Genomic DNA, 19,213 nt, shown 5'->3' on the forward strand with positions numbered 1-19,213 from the left:
GTACCCAGCTTAGTTCCTGCAAATATTTACCTGCTTTAGATACTTTTAAATTGATGTTGTGACCTTTCTATATTAATATAATAAATTGAAATATTGATTGTGAAAAACAAAACCAGTTAATATGGCACACAAATATCTTAAAATCTAGCTGTAGTATATTTAATGTTTGCTTTTCCTTGACATATCCTCAGAGTTGACTTTATATTTTATAATAATTAATAATTTGTTCTGCTGATAGCCTCTGAAAATTTAGATATTTTTAAAGAGTAGAGCAGTTATGTAGTCTTATAATACAAGACAGTAGATTTCAGCATCTTTTGCAAGTTCAGTAGCAGCTCATTGTTGCAATCACTTTGTGTATTTTTAGTTTGAAAGACATGTTTAATGTTTTAGGCTCGATATAAAGAAGCAAGAGAATATCGAAGAACGAAAGTCGATGCTTCATATAAATACATATTTGAAGTTCTCAGTGTCAGGCTAGGTTTAGACTTAACAACTGTGGAAGAAATGATTTTGGATGCCCCTTCGGTGAGTCTGTTCTGTGTGTTTGTTGATTTCAGTTTTTAGTCAAAATATGTAGCAGATTGCCCCTTTGATATGAAGTGTTATCCATCATTTAGATTGTTTCTGCCAGAAAATGTGATTAATAAGGCACACAACTTAACTAAAATGATACTTGACTAAATCATTCAGCTTATTTGCAAATCTGCCAGGAAACTATTCCCAGGGTTTTTGGTTGTGGCTTTTTCATCTTTGCCACCTCAAGGAAAATATAATTACTGCTGTTATTTTGACCCAAGGGATTCTTGTCACCAGTTCCAACAAGTTTCATCCATCTCAGCCTGACGTTATTATATTCTAAAGATGATAGCTTCTATTTGTTAAGCAAGTCCTCCCTGAAATGCCAAAGATTCTGCCAAAATATGTGTAACTTCATAGGAACATTTTGAAAATTAAGAGTGTTATTTAGTAATAAGAGGGAAGATTAATCCTGCACCATTTAATTAATGTAATTACATTTGGAAAGACCCATTAAATAATTTCCAGTTTTGAGTGCTTTGTTTATTTTTGAATGTTTAAAAGATGGGATAGTGGGTTTGTAGAATGAGTAGATCCCAAACATGTGGAACTTGTGAAAGCTCAGTCATTCTTTGTGTGTCTTTAGTGTTGTGTCTTTCATAGTGTTTCAACGTGCTTGAACAAACAGGAGCTAAACTGCTCTTTTAGTAGAGTATCAAAACTCAGTATGGCTGTATGTGAAAGTATGTGAAAAGATATGATTCTTGCCTTCTCTGATTGCATGCTGTTATTTTTGTCTGTTAGAGAGATTTCACTTAGCATTCAAAACTCAGCCAGATATTGTCTCCTTTGATCAAACAAATCGTTAGAACTTCAGCTCTTTACTTACAAGCCAAATTTAGTCCCAGTCCAAATTTGCTGTTTATTGTTTGTTTATTGATACTTATGTATCATAAAATGTACTTAAACCGTCCTGTTTTTCTTATGCTTACGCAACATAGAGGTGCTTTAAATGTTGTCAGTCAACTAACATTTCCTTTTTTTACAGTTGCTAAATGGTATACAGTTTTAGATCATCCTGACTTCATGTAAAACTGCTGTTCTACACTGAGTTTGATTAATTCAGACACTTGAGAACCTTTGGGTTCTTAAGGCTTTTGTTTTTTAGTTTTGATTTGGTTTTGAGGATTTTTTTTTTTTGCTGTCACCAGGACCATCTGAAAACTTCTTGTAGTTGGAAATTTTCCCATTTCCAGTTTTAGTTTATTCATAAACAGTTTAGGCTGCTGGGGCTGTGTCAACATTGTCCTTTTACAAATTGTCAGTTAGTAAATTCCCATATACATATCATGTCTGACATCTGTAAGTTAAGTTTTACCCTTTAAAGCATTAGTCTGTATGTGTATTCATGCAGTGAGTGTTTGTACGTGGGCTTGAACCAGAAGCTATTTGCAGAAGCCACAGGGACAGCTCACGTCGTACGTCCTGGGTAAAATCATACAAGCCCAAAAGTTATTTTGCCTTTCTCTTCCTCTCAGGTTGGAATGCTTTTGTAATAGTGAATCTTTTTCTGATTTTTGTCATTGCCCTTTCAGTACTTTACTAGTTTTTCTTTTCTTTCAGTACTTTGGGGGAGATTCTTTCTGTATTTTTCTCAGTTTTAACCCTGTTATTCACTAGTGCCTATTAACCAAAGTGAAAGCACAGCATGCATTTCTAGAGCTGTCTTGCTTTTACTTCTTTTATTTTCGCACAATGTTGTCTTCTCAAAAGAGTAGGATTAAATTCTGTCCACCTGGGTGTCACTCATTTTCCTATCACTGTTCTGATTCAAATTTGATATTTGAAATATCTATTCTGTTGTTTTGTAACTTTTCACAATATTTGAGGATAAGCATTATGTGCCACCGAAACTTTAAACAGTGGCATGGTCAAATTATTTTTGCATGTCTTAAAGGCACATAAAAATATTTTAAGTAACAAGTATTCACTTTTTGATTTAACAGTTGGAAGCCTTTGATTCATTCTTTGCTAAGGGAGGAAGTAAAACATTGAAAATTTTCTATCAAGAAGGACAAGCACCAGGAATAGGTAAATTTTTAGCAATATTAATACAGGCAGATGTAATAGTGTCTTCTATTGTTAATTTTGTTTAAGGTTTCCCAGAATAAAATCTGGTTTTACTTGTTCATAATTTTGCAGTCTTTTGCTATAAGGATTGAAAATTCATATTTTAAATGCTTGCTTCAAGTCAAATTGTTTAGAAAAAATTCAGTCAATTTTATCCATTCTTGGAAGGAAGGCTAGAAAAAGATAAGTTCTTCTGAAATCTTAAATTGGTTGCAACTTTTTCTTACAGGAGGTATGCCTGCAGTTTATTAGAAAGTACTTTCATAAAACCTGTCTGAATTTGCATTTATTATAACTATTTGAAATTTTTTAGTTTTCACACAGTCGGTAGAGAATTAGAATTTAATGTCTAAAATCCCTAATGATTCTCTAAGCACTGAATATGTTGTTCCCTTACCTATTCATATGAAACAATCAAATTGCATAGGATTATATCCACAGACATCCTGAGGGTATCTCATATTCTCTATTTTCTTACTTAGGCATGACATCTTGTTTGATAGGGTGAATGCAAATAACCAACCAAAGTACCTCAGTCACCAGCAAATTAACGCAGAATGATAGGCCTGAGTGAATTTCCTTTTCAGTGCAGTACAATGTGCCAAAATTGCTTTGTAAGACATATGTTATATGTTTGGCGTAGATTTTTAATTGTGTGGTTAATTACAGCCAGGAATTCTGCTGGTTTTGGTTCTTTTACACACAAAAGAGGAAAATAAATTATTTCTATGTTGAATTTTATTTCATTGTATTGATTTTAAGCATTTTATAATACCCTTACTTTTAAAAATAGTGACACATATGAAATTCTTTTCAGAATGTGGTCGGACAATTCCAGGAGTTGTAAAAGGAAGTAAAATGATGCAATTGTATGTGGACAATACACCAGACAAATTCGTAGGACTATGCTTATTTTTTGTTCGTTGTACGAATGACAGCAGTATAAGTGCAAAAACTATACATGAGGTATCCTCTTATATATTTTAAAAACTAAAAACTTTAGAAGTAGCTATTTTCATTTCATTATTTGTTTCACTATTGTCACATAACTAAAGTTACTGGTAACTGCATTTTTTGAATGTTAAGCTATATCATGCTCTTTGCTCTCCTTTTTGGGTAGACAATGAATAGCTGTATTACTTCAGCAAATAGTCAGGATATCTTGTGAATTCAGTGTCTTACAGGACTCTTGTGAAAGAAGTCAGCATTTAGATTAATTTCTCATTCTCCTTGCTGTTTTTGAAGAGGTTAAAGCCACTACGTACATTTTAGATGTGATCAAAATCTCTAAACTAGAAGGACTCACTGAGAAGACTTTATTGCAAATACCAGGAGAGGAAACGTTTACTTGTACCTTTCTCTTTTATGTGTCTTTGAATGTGTGAAATACACATTTATGCTATGTAAATTATGTAGCATGAGTTTTTCTGCTTTACAAGACAAATTCTTAGATAAGTGTGAGCTTCATTCTCGTTTATAGCTACACATCTTAATACTCGGGCAGTGCTCAAGGGACTGTGAATTGGTAAGAATCAGTCCTATATATGTATCTTCTAATTAATATGATTTGAAATTCTTCAGACAGAAAATCCATTATTAATTTATATACTTTATATTATACATTAAAAATGTTCTGTTCCTTTTGAAAGCTGAGAAGGTGAAGGGGGAGAAGCACCATTAGAAGTAAGATACAAGATCTGTCTTTATCAAGAGTCTCAATATTGGTCATAAATATTACTTTTGCATCAAATTCCTTACTGAAGTGATGAGAAAAGGAAATTTATGTTCTAGGAAGTTTGTTACGTGAAGTATGTTAATATTTACTGATTTGAAGGACATTTAAAATATTGGAATATTAAAAATAGTCAGAACTTGTAACGTTTAGTTTTGGAGAGTAGACAAAAATTCCATCTGACCCAGAGTATTATACATTCAGTCAGATAATTGCTTCTAATATAATTTCAGATATGGACATTCAGAGCATTTGTGCTACTCGCATTTCATTACCTAGTACCTCATTGTAGATGGGCATATTTAGAATATTTTTAATTGTTATGTACTATTTAAAAATTCCCAGACTTCCTGTCTGGTAGGGAAATAACTGAAATTACAAAAATATAACCTGGCAGCCTTTTAAAACAGTATTAAATCATTGCTGACTTCCCTTTTTTATTGAAAACAGTATCTTATGGTCACATTGTAGGTATCAGTATTTTGTAAGATTTTGTCTCCTTAAATTAAAGTTTTCATTGGCAAATTGGAGTGCCTTTATAAAAAAATTAACTGATTTTATAATACTGTTTCCAGTCTAATTACTGCATTAATAACAATCATTCTGTTACAATGCAGGAAATATTCTTTGGTGTTTTGGATGCCACTGAAGGAGTCCTACGTGGTATTAGGAGTATGATGGAAAAGATTTTTCTCCCTGCTATCCTCGCAACAAATAATTGGGGTGCTTTAGGTCAGACCACACAGGATAGAAAAGACAAACAGAATTTCGTGGAAACAATTAACAGATACCTTTCATTTTTAGAAGGTAAGCATTGCATTTAGGAAGCAATCAACCTAGAGGAATTCTACTTAAGAATTTACATTTAAAGGCAGTAGTACATAGGTAAGGAACTTCTCACGTTCTGCAACGAAAAATAAAATGATCAATTACTTGCATAATAAATACATGGGTAGATTATTTACTTAAGAAAATTCTCTAGTGATATGTTACTTTTAAGGAGGAACACTGGATTTAAAATAAGAATTTTCTGCTTTATGTGAGTGCAGTGAAGTGGATATTATATTGAAACAACACTGACTGCAGACATATATTCCCAAATTTAAGTTGCTTACACTGGTAGAAATTAATTTTAGAGTCTTAATTGATTCTGTATTGTAATTGCTTTTTTTTCAGGGGCTATAATAAGCATTGAAGGAACTGTTGAGTTGAAAAAAATAGATTACATTAATTTTTCTAAACTCCAGTCCTTTGAGAAAGTAACTGCAGCAGCTGATAATCCTGACATGGTTCACCAGCTAGAGGAAGTACTTATGATATGGTATAGACAAATTGAACGGGTAAGTTGTTATTTTAACACATCAATCCAGCATGAATATGGATAGATATTTATAAATGATATCTAAGACTTGCCTGAAGTTACTTAAAGGCTTCAGCTGCATCTCCACCTGAGTAAGACAAGGGCTTCACTTCTATGCACAAGTGAAGTAGGTAGTCCTTATCCCTAGGAACTTACAGTCTACCAAGAATAAGAGTTTCTTAACAGTTAATACAAAAATAGTAAGAAGGAGAGGACAGAATGGTGCAGGAGTGATAACACTGGCGAGGACCATATATATATATACAGTTAGGTATACTCTATACATTACCTGCTACGTTTCTGCTGCTAGTCATGGTATGAGATACTACTCTTAGAAAGATCTTTGACCAGGCCCATTAGCGCATTTTTTATCCTGTGTAAATCTTGCATGGTAAGGTCTGTTATCCAAGAAATTAGTGTCTGAGACTTCCGTGATAAAGCACAGAACCCTTTGTCAAAACACAGAATCTGTGTAGACTGGGGCATACTATGTTTAGTGTGTTTAGCTCACGAGAACAAAAATGTAAAAGACATAAAAAGAGCTGACTGCACTTTTATCAACATACAAATGAGCACATTTATGACTTTATGTCTGATATTTAACGTTTTTATTAAAAGAGTTCTTCAAGTTTTTTATAAGTGAAGTTACATTTGGTGCATTTCAATCTATAAATTCTGATTGAAGAAAAAAATACGGATATATGCCGAGGTTCACCCAGTTTATGACAACAGTTGAACATATGTATTAGTTGCCTTCATTTCAATTTAAGAGTATGATTAAGTGCAATTCAGACTTAGGATGCTTCTCCAAATCAGAACTATTTTCATGTGTCAATAACAGCAAATTTGTTCCTTTTTAAGTTAGTATCCTCAGAGTGTTTCTTCTCCTTTATTATGATTTATCTATTCTCTATAGTAGACATTTGGTTTTTTTCAAATTGGTTGCAGGTTCTGATTGAGAGTAAGCAGATGAGGAAAGAAGCTGATGATTCAGGCCCACTGACTGAACTAGAGCACTGGAAATGTATGTCGGCTAAATTTAATTTTATTATTGAGCAGATCAAAGGACCAAACTGCAAAGCTGTCATTAATGTTCTGAATGTTGGACATTCCAAACTACTAAAGGTAATTCTTTTTTTCTTTTTTATGTTGTTTTTTACTATAGTAGACAAAGCTTGCGATATTTATTTTATTTCATTGCATCTAAGAGAGATAGCCTGAGGAGAATTAAGAGAGGAAAATTTAGGTATGGTGCTGGTGTGCTTAAAAGAACAAGACATTTCTAGAAATACAGGCAAAAAATATCATAAATGAAAATAACTTTTATTGCCTGCTTTGACAATGCCTTTTAAAAATTAATTTACCAAGGTTTACTTCTGGCAAATCGGTATAAGTTAAAGAAGTAGTTCAGTATGTATGAAGTTTTTTATAGTACTGTTTTCCCTCTAGATGTGGCAAGAGCTAGATGCCAGAATCACAGATGCAGCAAATGAATCGAAAGACAATGTGAAATACTTATGCACACTTGAAAAAGTTTGTCAGCCACTTTATAACTATGATCTTGTAAGTATGCCTTTCATCATTCTTTAAGCACAGTTTAGTTATTTACATAGAATGCCCAGAGCAAAAGAAATCATCTTTGTATTTACTTAAAAGTAAATTTTTCTAATTTACTTTTCTATTTTTCTAATTTTTCTGATTTTTTTCTAAATGCCTGTCAAGCTAAATGTTAAAACATCAGTTTATTACATGTGGCATAAAATATAATATTTTAAAATATGTATTTTATCAACAAACATAAATACATATGATTGCCTAGTAAGTCAGTCCTGCTGCCAATATAATTGGCATACATATTTTATAATACAAGAATCTCAAAATATGTCTTTCATTAAAAATTCCATGTGTGTCAATGAATAATCACACAACTGTAACCAAAGTACCAAAATTTCAGTTATATACAGAATAATGAAACCTAATGACATCCAAAATGGGTAGAATAATATTTTGATATTGAAAACAGTATTAGTTGCTTCTATTTGCAGAAATACCAGCTAGTCAAAATTTAAATAATTGGTTGTCCATGTACACTAGTCAGCCCTAGTTCAAGGTATGAGTTATTAGGTATATTATTATATTAATTATTATAACAGGTATATGTTTCTAATGATTGTTGCAGAATAGGATGGAAGGAGGAAATACCCAAGGAAAAATTGCTTGTTCTGCTGAGTTTTTTAGTCCTCCTTGTTTTGGTCCTACCTGCCTCCTGTCCTCTGTCAGGAAGTGTTGCATTTCTTTTGAATTTCTGGCAGCTTAGGATCCTACTTCAAAGTTTTAAAGGAGGGAAAACAAAAAGTCTGATAATGTATGACATATAGCTGATACTGCATGGAATAGTAGAAGAGAGGAGTATGATAAACAGGATTACTAAGCTGTTTATCTTCAGCTCTTCAGAGCATCACTAGAGGGTGCCAGGTACCAGGCCGTAATAATGAGCTGCCTCATAGGAGTTATTAAGATAATATTCTTTCTATCTTAAACAAAGACAAATATTTGTGGGTGGAAACCCGTTAAAGGGTTCATCATTTTACTAATACAGGATAGTTAACTATAATTCTTTGTTTAATCTGGAACAATTTGGATACATCTGAATTTCTGTTTCATTTCTTGGAACATTGTTCCAGAGATCAGGATAATTTAGGTAGGATTTTCTATGGTATTCAACTTAAAAATGACATCCAAGTTAAATATATCCTGTTTTCATAGAATCATTAGAATCATTAAGGTTGGAAAAGACCTCTAAGATCGTGTACAACTGTCAAATAATCTCTAACCGTCTTTTAAAAAGAACTACATTCTGGATTGAGTTGAATTTAATATCTGATATTAAAAAGTATTTTAAATATTAGTGGATCAGGAATGGAGTACATGCAGATTTAATATGATATTTAGTGTGTGCATAAAAAATGGCATTTAGTGTATACAGTATCACACATAGTCACATTTGTAGCTGAAGTGGGTTACTATATGAAAATTTAGACTGAATGTTTGACTTGAGGCTTTGAATCAGAGAAATCTCTATACAGTCCAGTATTCAGGGTTTTATTTTCTGTCAAGGATTAAAAAGAAAACAGTAGACTCAGAATCTCCCAGTTCCATTGGGGGGCAGGGGGGGCGGGGGTGGTGATGATGAACAACATGTGGACACTGAGGGTTGTTTTTATACCATATAGCCTTTCTTTCACACTCTTCTGCCAAATGCAAATGCCTGCTACATCTATCCACTGTATTAGTGTCTTTACTTTGAGTTTGCAGCCCAAAGTTAATTCCAGGAGCTTGGCTTCTCTGTTGAGGGGTGACGGTCAAAATTACTTTTTCCTGATGTTCTGAATTGCAACTTTGATAAGTCCTTGACAATATTAATGGATTATAATTTTTTATCTTTTTTTTTTTATCTTTTTTTCCAAAACACTTTGGAAGTGATTGAATTACAGAATACTTGTAATACCATGGTTTGATTTTAATGATATGAACAATGATTTCATGAAATATGTGAAAGATTTAGATGTTTCATATGATGATTGAATGAATTAGGCAGTCATTAATGAAATTAACATTGTGACAATTATTTTGAGTTTTGTGAAATGTCTGAATGAAACATTTTATGTAATGATTGTTATCACAATGTAATTGCATAGAGTATATTTAACAGCTGTACTTGAAGGAAAACAAAAGCATTAATCACAGACAACCACTGTCAGCTCCCAGAAGAATACTTCCTTTTGTGCCAAAAAATGCAACTTGTACTTTTTGAAACAATGTTTGATTGTGATCGTCAAAATAGCATATTAAAATATTCATATTAATATTTTTAATCTGATTTCTCACCAAATCATCTAAGGGTTTTATTGGTTTTATTAGTTGAGGTTTAAAAATTCATTGAGCACGATTAACTTTTTTTTACAAGAAACCTTTTGGTAAGATGCTATAGCATTTTGAAGATTGGTTCATGTGATTTAGGGAAAAACGTAATTTAGAAGTTGTCAATAGAATAGAAATATAGTTGCTAAGAATAGAAAGTAAAATTTTTCTCAAAACTCTGCTTTAAGGTATCAATGACGCATGGAATACCAAACTTGATAAATGCTATACGAATGATTCACAGTGTTTCAAGATATTACAATACTTCTGAGAGAATGACATCATTGTTTATAAAGGTGAATATATCAAGTATAATATTCATTATAAAAATTATGTCATTTTGTTTAAATTAGTAGGAGATTTGTTTAAAAATGGTAATAAATAGTGGGTGTCTGATGGGAAAGGAAGAGAAGACTGTTGATCAGGAGAGGATTGAACTTGGATTGAGACTTGTCTTCTGGAAGGAACTTTGTTGTTACTCTTGGTTCAGCAAAAATATTTTTTTTTCTTATCTTCTTGATTAATCTCCTGATCTGAATTAATCTGCTCAGTTGTTTCCTAAATCACTGAATCCACAAAGATTCTTTTATTATTAATCTTGAAGACCTAGTTAAGCAGATGGCCATCAGTCTGACTAAGCTATTCCTCCAAAAGGTATGAAAGACAAAAGGTTCCTGTTTTCCTGTTCTTGAATCAAGTCATACTTGAAAAGTTAATTGAATCTTAGGTCATAAACTTTGCCACCTTAAACAGAAAATTAAGATGAGCTAGGTAATTATACCGATGTCTCTTGCAGAATCCAGGTATTCACTGCAGGAAAATATGGTTTGTGTAATGGTTTTAGAAAAAAGAAATCCTTCATAACTAAAACACACATCTCCATTAAGCATATAGGGGAAATTCATAGCAGACCCTCATTACACCACTGTCTTTTTCTTTTTTTTTTTTTTTTAAAGAATACCCCAGGTTTTAGTGTAAAGTTTTGTTACAATTCAATTTGAACTAGTATATTAAGAAATATATGCTTTTTTGAGGCTATATTTATCCATGGCTGGGGCTGTTTTGCATACATCACATGTTAGGTGTAGATTATGCAGCAATGTTTATATTGCCTATTATGTAATTGTTTTTTATACGTTTGAGTATTGACACTTGCTAGTGTCTATTATTTAATGGTCTAAGGGATTGAGCATTTCACTACAGAGGCAAATTGGTTACATGAGGCTGTGCTAAGAAATAGCAAAGACAAAGCTCTATTTCAATCCAGTGGTTTAAGGTCCCCCTTACTCTTTGCTTCCATTTAAAGATCACTAGAGGTGACACTGGAGGTCCTATCTACAACTTCACCAGTCATTTTATTACAGTGTGAGGCTGCCTTTGTTGTGGCAGTGTCTAGTCTTTATTCAGTTAGGGATTCTTAAGACCTTCTTACAGGACTCTGATATTTCAGGAGAACTGTTTTGAATTGTTCGCATTATTTAATAGACAAAAAAGTTAATCTACCTGTAGCTGTTCTCTGAGATGTGTTTTCTATATCTGCGTTCACTCCCGTACTCCTCTCTTTCTGTCATTGCAAACTTTGGATTTTTGTGGTTGAGAAGTAGAAGAATGTTCTCTTATTTTCATAGCCATGGGAGACCAAGGTAAAGACACACTGCTAGGGTAGAAAATTCTTTAATGGCAGTTTTTAAATAAGGATGCACACACTAAAAAGTGTAAAGATGTCGTGGTTTAATCTGGCAAAGATGACAATGTAAGTGAAGAATAGTTAGAGTTAAATAACTTCTCTTTGTTTTTGAGTTATGGTTGGTGACATTCTGTGTTTATGCATACGTATTGCTGGACTTACAGTACTTACAAATACTTCCTGGGACTTAAATACACCTCTGGGAGTATTTTAAGACTTTTTGTTGGGTGTTTGTCATGTATATTTCATATATTATTTACCCACTATTATTCCCACAGGTGGAATTTATCTGAAATCTCATAGTATTAATACACGCAGGTGAAAATTTTGTTAGATTTTGCGGAACAGACAAATTTCCGTATAAGTTTGAGACCTACTTGTTTTCATTTGTCTGCGCTAGGTTACAAATCAAATGGTCACGACATGTAGAGCATATATTACAGATGGCGGCTTGTCTTGTGTCTGGGAGCAGGAGACATCAACAGTCATTGGGAAAATTAAGGTTTGTATTTTGGTATTTTATTATTTACCAATCAAACCTCTTGGTTACTTATTGATACGCACAAGGATATATCAATATGTATCAAGTACTTCACACCTCTTTACTGTTTTATTTCATGATGCTTTGAGTGTTTTCCCATTTCTTAGCCCACTGGCATTTGTTGAAATAAGAATGACCTGATCTTTATCAGGGTGGTCTGTCACTGACCTTGGAATTGGTATCTTCACTGTATGTACGACCAAGGAATTTTGTCATCCTGCATAATCCACATTCTTCCCTCTTGAGGGTATCTGATATGGTACCGTCTTCCTCTACCATGGGGAATTTGATATTTGAGTAGACCCCCACTTTGTTACAGTAGCTCCTTCCAATACCAGATTTTCTTGGCACACCATGAAAGTTCAGTGCTAAGAGAGTCTTCCTCTTCTTTGGCCGATGATGACATATTAAGAACAAATTAAGCACATGCAATATGCCATGGCAAAATATGTCCAGTTGTGGGGTTAATGGTTGCCAATACTGACGTCATTTCTACCTTCTCCTTTATCAGTTACTGACTTCCTATCTTATGCAGAAAGGCATGGATTTCATAGTCCTTTAAAAATTAGGTCCAGAAGTACAAAAGAAAATGTATTGAATGTATCTTTCCTGACCTGACAGGACGATATGATTCTAATCATGCATCTATTTCACTGAGGTCATCTTGTGGCTGTTCTACAGCTGACAAGCCCTCATTATTCTATGAGAGAAATGTAAGCCCAGTTTCTAATCATGGTGATCAGTCTTTGTTCTAGTGTCTGTACATTCTTGAAGATCCAAACATTTCTTTCAATGAGGACCTTTTTTCATTTAGTGTGATTCATAGCCAATTTTTATACATACATATATAGTCAGACAGTCTGGTGACTGCCAGTATATTGTGATAAAATCTGCTCTCTGTTTTCCAAGAACTGACAGAAGATTTTGTATTCCAATGATTATAGACTTTACAGTTCTCACCAGTCATTATTTTTACATCTGGTCTTAGTATTTTAAGCAAATAATCGACTGAGAAAGATGGATTATTTTTTGATCTCACTTTAACTCAGACTTATCAACATACATTAATTTGTATAACCAATATTTCCTTTAAGTCCCCTGGGAGTTCCAAACGGACTACCCTGTTATGCCAAATTCTGTCCTTATTTAGAGGACAGTCTGACCATTCTTGACTAAGCTAATGGCTTTTCTTAATATTCAAATGTCTCCTTTAGAGCAGGAGTAATCACCTGCTCTTCGCTGGCCTCTAAACCACTCTTTGCTTTAACAAGAACTAAAACTTTCCTTTCTTTTTTTGGTGACTCATTTCCCAGTGTTAAGTCTTCCACTGTACTGTACTGTTGTATGTTCATATGTTGCAAATATTTGCTACCCATACTGAAAGAAAGCACTGTATATAAGTCATTACTGCCTGTTGACTGAAACTAGATTAATAATTTAACCATTTTGGAATGACAGTAGGTTTGAATTCTCCAGTCTCTCACCCATAAGCATAGCATAATGAGTATGGTATTTATTCCTTCACTTTTTAGGACTGCATGTTTCTGCTGAAAGAATATCAGAAATGCTTTCGTGAAACAAAGCAAGAGATATTAGAAACTCTAGGAGAAAAGACATTTGAAGTATCAGAAATGTACATTTTTGGAAAATCGGAAGCTTTTTGTAGGAGATTAGAAAAAGTGAGTATACTATGTGCTGCTCTTATCAGTAGAGAAGGGCTTCTCCAAAGAACAGTTTACAAGGTGGACACTTGTCAACATACACACTCTTAATCACCCTGTGAAGGAGTTTGTAACTATTGAGAGAAATTAGGCACTTCCACAGAGTAAGTCACCCCAATACTTTAGGCAATTACCTCACAATGTCCTTCTGAATTTGTCAATTTATCTGTTAGTGTGGAGAGAAATAACCTAATTGATATAGACTTAGATCATTATTTTAGGAGGTTTAAAATTATGTGAAAAACAACATACCTTTGCTTTTCTGAATGGTGTCCTAAGGCATGAAAACCTCCTGTTACTGCCAAACATAGCTCTTCAGATGATTTTGCTGCTTGGTGTGGTCTTAACCTTTAGCTTGCTAACCCGATGAAAGGATTTTAAACTAACATTCGTAGAGTTTGTGTGGAAAAGATTATAGGTGCTCCTCTGTGCAGAATAAGGGCAGACAAGGGATAAGAGGATAATGGGGCAGACATCACATGGTAGGAATTCTGTGAGTCTCTGATGTTTTTCCTTATCATGCAGTATATATACTAATCTGTATGGTTGGTTTTTTTATTCTGTGAAATCTCTTTGTGTCATCAGTATGCATATGTCATGTTTTAACTCTTTTTCCATATTACCCTATTGAATCTAACAGTCAAATATAAAAAAAACCCCAACCCTTTACCATCAAGAAAAACAAAGATGATTTTTCTTTTATATTGGGTTGTGATGAGAACTGATATTGAAAACTGAATTAACCATGCTCTGTTGAAGATACTTGACTTAGAAGCTCAGAAGCAACACATTTCTGAATGCAGTAGTTAGAGAAGTGGCTATTGTTTATTTTACTCAGGTTTTAGTTTATAGAGGAAGTAACAAATAATTTGTTATGAGCATGAATATAATGTTTATATTTCAGATTACAGAGATGATAAATGTAGTACAAACTTTTTGTGCACTGAGCCTGTCTACCATTGAAGGGATAGATATTATGGCAGTAAAATTCAAAAATATCTACCAAAGTGTTCAAAAGAAACAATATGACATCCTTGATCCACGAAAAATAGAATTTGATGTGGATTTTGTGAACTTCATGGAAAAAATTGAAGGTTTAGAGGTAAGTAATATTGCTACCTAAAACTTAAGTGGGGAAAAATCTCATCACTACTTACTCAGTATCTCCCTGAATGTCAGTGAGACTGTGAATAGGCTACATTGTTCTTCTTCCAAAGAGCATAGAGTTTGTGTTTGTCTGGAGGGAGGCTTTGTGTTTGTCTGGAGGCAGGCTTTTTCCATTCTTTCTCCTCCTTCCAAAGGAAGCTGTAAAATATATCATACAGTCCTCACTGAAGATCAGTCACTCTGCAGCCAAAATGACAAAAATTATGAGACCTGAGAGAATGACCTACATGGAGGTGGTTTATTAGCCTGGAGACACGTGATTAGATTTTGGGCAGAACAAAGCTGCAATTGTTTTCAGTACATGATTTGATTCTTTGCTAAAGTTGTCTGGCATTGTAAGAGATTACTTGACTGATACTAGCTATTTATTGATTATATTAAGCATAGACTGGTGAAGGCTGCTATTTTGTCCTTTAAGCAGTAACAATTTCAAATGTTAAGAAAGTATCAGACATCAAAATACTATTATCTGACTAGAAAAACTATACTAAATTATGTATTCTTTAGATACAGATACAGACATTTATGCGTACCTGTTTTGGGAGAATTTTGTCTTCACAGCATGCACTTCAGTTACTTCAAAGGTATTGGCAATTATGTTTTAAAATATTTTAAAGTAACTTCATATTACTGATTAGCACAATTTAAATAACACAGCTAATTTTAGAACAAAGGGCCTAATGAAGAATTTTTCATTATTGGTGTTCTGAACAGTATAATCATTATAAAAGATGTATTTTTGCTTTCTTATGGGAATCAATATATTATCCTGTTTCTTAATTTCATTACAGTTTTTTCATATATACAAGAGGATACTAAAAGAAAAACCTAAAAAAACACAACAGCAACAACAAAAAAACCCACCAGGGCAGAAATTTTCAACTTGCTTAAACTTGCTCAAAGCAAAAAAATTTCCCAGATCCAGAAGCATTTCCTGGATTTATGCTTCTTTCATTTTATGTAACATTCATGTACCCCAAAATAAAAAAAAAATTACTTGTATTTTAGAAATATCATTTTGGGTACTCATTTTTAATACAGGTTTCAAAATCTGAGAATGCCATGCCTTCAAGAAGAAACAGTACGTACAGTTGATTGTATTCTTCAACATTATGTAGCAGAACTTGAAGCTACTAAAAAGGTATTTCATTTCTTTGCAATAAATTTTAAACATCATTAAAATATGAGCAAATATTTTAATATGAGTAATTTTTATTTATTCTGCCTATTTCACTAACTGACTGTTAATGCTTAATTTATCATACTTCTATTTTCCTGTTACGGAAAACAGACCTGAGTGTGTAGGGAAATATGATATACATGCTCTTGGGGGCAAATGTGTCATCACATTTCTATTTTTTAAACCAAAATATTTTCTGTTATTCCTTCATCAATTAAAAAAAAAAAGTATGTTCTTTACTGGCTGTGTACATCATCTGCATATACCTTTTGGGTTTTTTTTATTATATGAGGACTCTACAGTTAATTTGCATTTATATATGGCTATTATCTAATGCTGTGACAGTATAAAATAGATATAAAATGTAGGTAAATTGCATTTATGTTCATTATGAAGTAATTTTCCATGATTTGTGTAGTGTACCATGACTGTAGCATAAATGAGAATTTATCTTAATCCTGCCGACTATGCCAGTTTGTTGCAGATGAGTGATCTAGATTGCTTAAAGAATCACCATCAAAGGTATTAGCAAAAGTAGTTTTAATACGATGTAAAAGTGTGACTTACAAAGTTCAATGGCTAGGTTCACTCTATTAATTACTGCATGGAAGAAACATAGAAAGGAAAATAGAGTTACACTCGAGTTGGAATGATTCACAGAGAGACCAGGGACGCAAAAGGATAAGGAGGACCCTCCCATTGACTCACAAGGCTCAGAGTGGACCCCCTTTCTTTCTAAACCCCTCCTCAGAGAGGGGTCTAGGTGCGGCTAGGTCCAAACCTAGTCTCAGACTTGGTCAACAGTTTATGTCTAAGGGATGATACATGCAAAATTTATGTAATGTTTCATTAACATCAGTTCAGCATGCAATCAAAATTACCAAGACAAAATCAAAGTTACCATACTACAAGGTTATGCGCGATATCGGTCACTTACCAAAGATCTGCCGTTGGTAAAAGGTCTCTCTGCCTCGAGGAGCAACCTTGAGAGGTGTCCCAACTCAAGGGGAGATCACTGCCATGCAGCCACACTACCTAGCAGGGAGAGCTCAAAGAAGGCTCACCTAGGCTGTCATATTTGTGGAACAAAGTCGTTGGCTTGTAGTGAAATTACATGCAATGGGAAAGATATGCATGAGACTCCTTGTATTCACAACTTTCTTTGTTCCTTGATAAATGAGTCTTGGAAAAGCCACCCGCTATTCATGCGTTAATCGCATGATCGGTGTTCCAAGCTCATATGCACTCTGTTCCTTTGTGGGTTTTCAGAGAACAGATTGAAACCAGAGGAGTTCACGGCCCGGCTATGGCTCAGGCCTTTACCTTTTCCGGAGCCTATACCAAATCACTGCCAGTCTGGTTAAGGAGTTGAGCGCATCTGTCACAACTTGTTACTTGACTTTAAACATTTAGAGAGGAATTTATCTAACCTGACTTTATATGTCTGCAAAATAAACATCTACATCAAAACTAGACATCCATACTCCCTTTCTACTCAAGAAAGAAACAAGTATTCTAGAGTCAATTCATCTGGTCTATTTTATGTGTTAACCTGAAGATTTAAATAATTCCCTTAAAATGGCCATTTTTCTTCAATGAGTAAAAAAGGGAATCTGGAAAAGCAGACTGATGCAAATATTTTTTTTAGAGATGTTTACATTTTGATAGATGAATGACACACGTTTATGTGAGGACCCAAGTATCTATAAACTCTGCACTTACTAGAAAATTATTCCTCCAAACAGTGACTTAAAACTGTAGCCTAGCATAGCTGCTCTGAACCACTCTTTACAGTGTCCTTTCCCTATCTACTCACTGTATATAACACTTGTGAACCTCTAATTACTGGCTTAATTTGATGAACGTATTTTCAGCAGGACTGCCTGCTTAAGAAATCACTGACCCCACCTCTGGCTGCTTTTTCCCATCCAAAAGAATAGATACGTTTTCTGAGGAGGTTTCATCCATGTCAGTTCCTCTCAAGTTCACTGTGAAGCTATTTGGGTTTCTTTTGTTGGCACTGTGCAGGAGACAGTATAGGGGTAAGAAGACATGCCAGTAAGTGAAGAGTGGTGCTGCTTAAGCAGTATAGCTGTTTGTGTTATCACAGCATGAGTTTGCCTAAAGTTGGCTGGATACAAGTATTTCTCTTTCTGCTGTTGAAGAATATGTCACCAATATACCGGCTAGTTCTAACTATTTATTAGATATTATTGGATTGCTTTTTATCTTTGCCAAGCAAGTTATTTCTAATAAAAAGTTGCTCCCACTGCAATACGGGTTCTAAAGTGCTTGAATAATTCGACAATGCAAATTTGGTATGTGATAATTTTAGGCCAAATTTTTCTTGACTGTAAAGCAGCCATTCAGTGAGCAGGGCCCCTTTTTTTTCTCAGCTTGGGCACAGGTAAAAGCATGGGCTCTGTACCCTGGGAGTCTCTACATACATATTGATGAGAAGTTAGTAGAAAAGAGCATATCGTAGAATTATAGACTATCCTGAGTTGGAAGGGACCCACAAGAATCATCAAGTCCAACTCTTGAAATGTTAGCTATTAGTTAGGTGTATATGAATGAAGAACAATGTTGACATTTCTATTCAGATAAAACCTCTCTGTTAACAATATAGCTTAGGCCTTTCCTGAGGGCAGTTCCTAATCAAAGGAGGAAAAGCCTTAACAAGGGTTCTCACAATACTTTCTTACACAGCTTTCTTTCACAATAGATGGCTCCAAAGTTATACAGCTGCACCAGTCAGGCTTGGCCTTGAACACTGGCTGCTCAGCTCCTAGGTTTGCAGTGCCGTTTGGTGTACTCAGGGCTCTGTCATAAGTAAGCACAGCTAAGAAACAGCACGAGATAGTGAAGACAGGAGAAATACCAACACCAGTATCAATGTGTGCATCTCAGAAGAGTAGCAAGTGCGGGAAGCAATACATTTTTCTCTCAATGAACTGTTGTGTGACTCCACACAAATTTAATCTGTTTGGGAGGAGGAAGAAATTGTGGTATCAGAGGAAAAACAATTTTACATTTCAACAGATTTTTTAATCCATGTGTTTAATGATATTGTTCTTATTGTAGCTTTACCAAATTCAGAAAGATGACCCTCCTCTTGCTCGAAACATGCCACCTGTTGCAGGAAAGATAGTGTGGGTGAGACAGCTATTCAGGAGGATAAATGAACCAATGAACTATTTCCATGTAAGTTGATGTGAGGAAAAATTAGGTGTTTTGTGTAACAGTGAACTGTCT

The 19,213-nt window shown here is 34.1% G+C and overlaps 1 protein-coding gene across 2 annotated transcripts in view; it reads left to right on the plus strand.

Moving 5' to 3' along the window:
* Positions 1 to 3,492: 3,492 nt before the first annotated feature.
* DNAH8 (dynein axonemal heavy chain 8) overlaps positions 3,493 to 19,213 on the plus strand; it is a 152,249-nt gene continuing 136,528 nt past the window's right edge. For both annotated transcript variants that reach the window (XM_075146803.1, XM_075146804.1), the window contains exons 1-12: positions 3,493 to 3,615; positions 4,999 to 5,188; positions 5,558 to 5,721; positions 6,690 to 6,866; positions 7,191 to 7,304; positions 9,851 to 9,958; positions 11,750 to 11,851; positions 13,423 to 13,569; positions 14,516 to 14,713; positions 15,286 to 15,362; positions 15,820 to 15,919; positions 19,043 to 19,162. In XM_075146803.1, coding sequence (XP_075002904.1) covers positions 3,508 to 3,615; positions 4,999 to 5,188; positions 5,558 to 5,721; positions 6,690 to 6,866; positions 7,191 to 7,304; positions 9,851 to 9,958; positions 11,750 to 11,851; positions 13,423 to 13,569; positions 14,516 to 14,713; positions 15,286 to 15,362; positions 15,820 to 15,919; positions 19,043 to 19,162 — 1,605 coding nt within the window. In that variant the 5' untranslated portion in view covers positions 3,493 to 3,507. The remainder of the gene's footprint in view (positions 3,616 to 4,998; positions 5,189 to 5,557; positions 5,722 to 6,689; positions 6,867 to 7,190; positions 7,305 to 9,850; positions 9,959 to 11,749; positions 11,852 to 13,422; positions 13,570 to 14,515; positions 14,714 to 15,285; positions 15,363 to 15,819; positions 15,920 to 19,042; positions 19,163 to 19,213) is intronic.

Source organism: Calonectris borealis, chromosome 3, assembly GCF_964195595.1.
Source record: "Calonectris borealis chromosome 3, bCalBor7.hap1.2, whole genome shotgun sequence".
Classification (NCBI taxonomy): domain Eukaryota; kingdom Metazoa; phylum Chordata; class Aves; order Procellariiformes; family Procellariidae; genus Calonectris; species Calonectris borealis.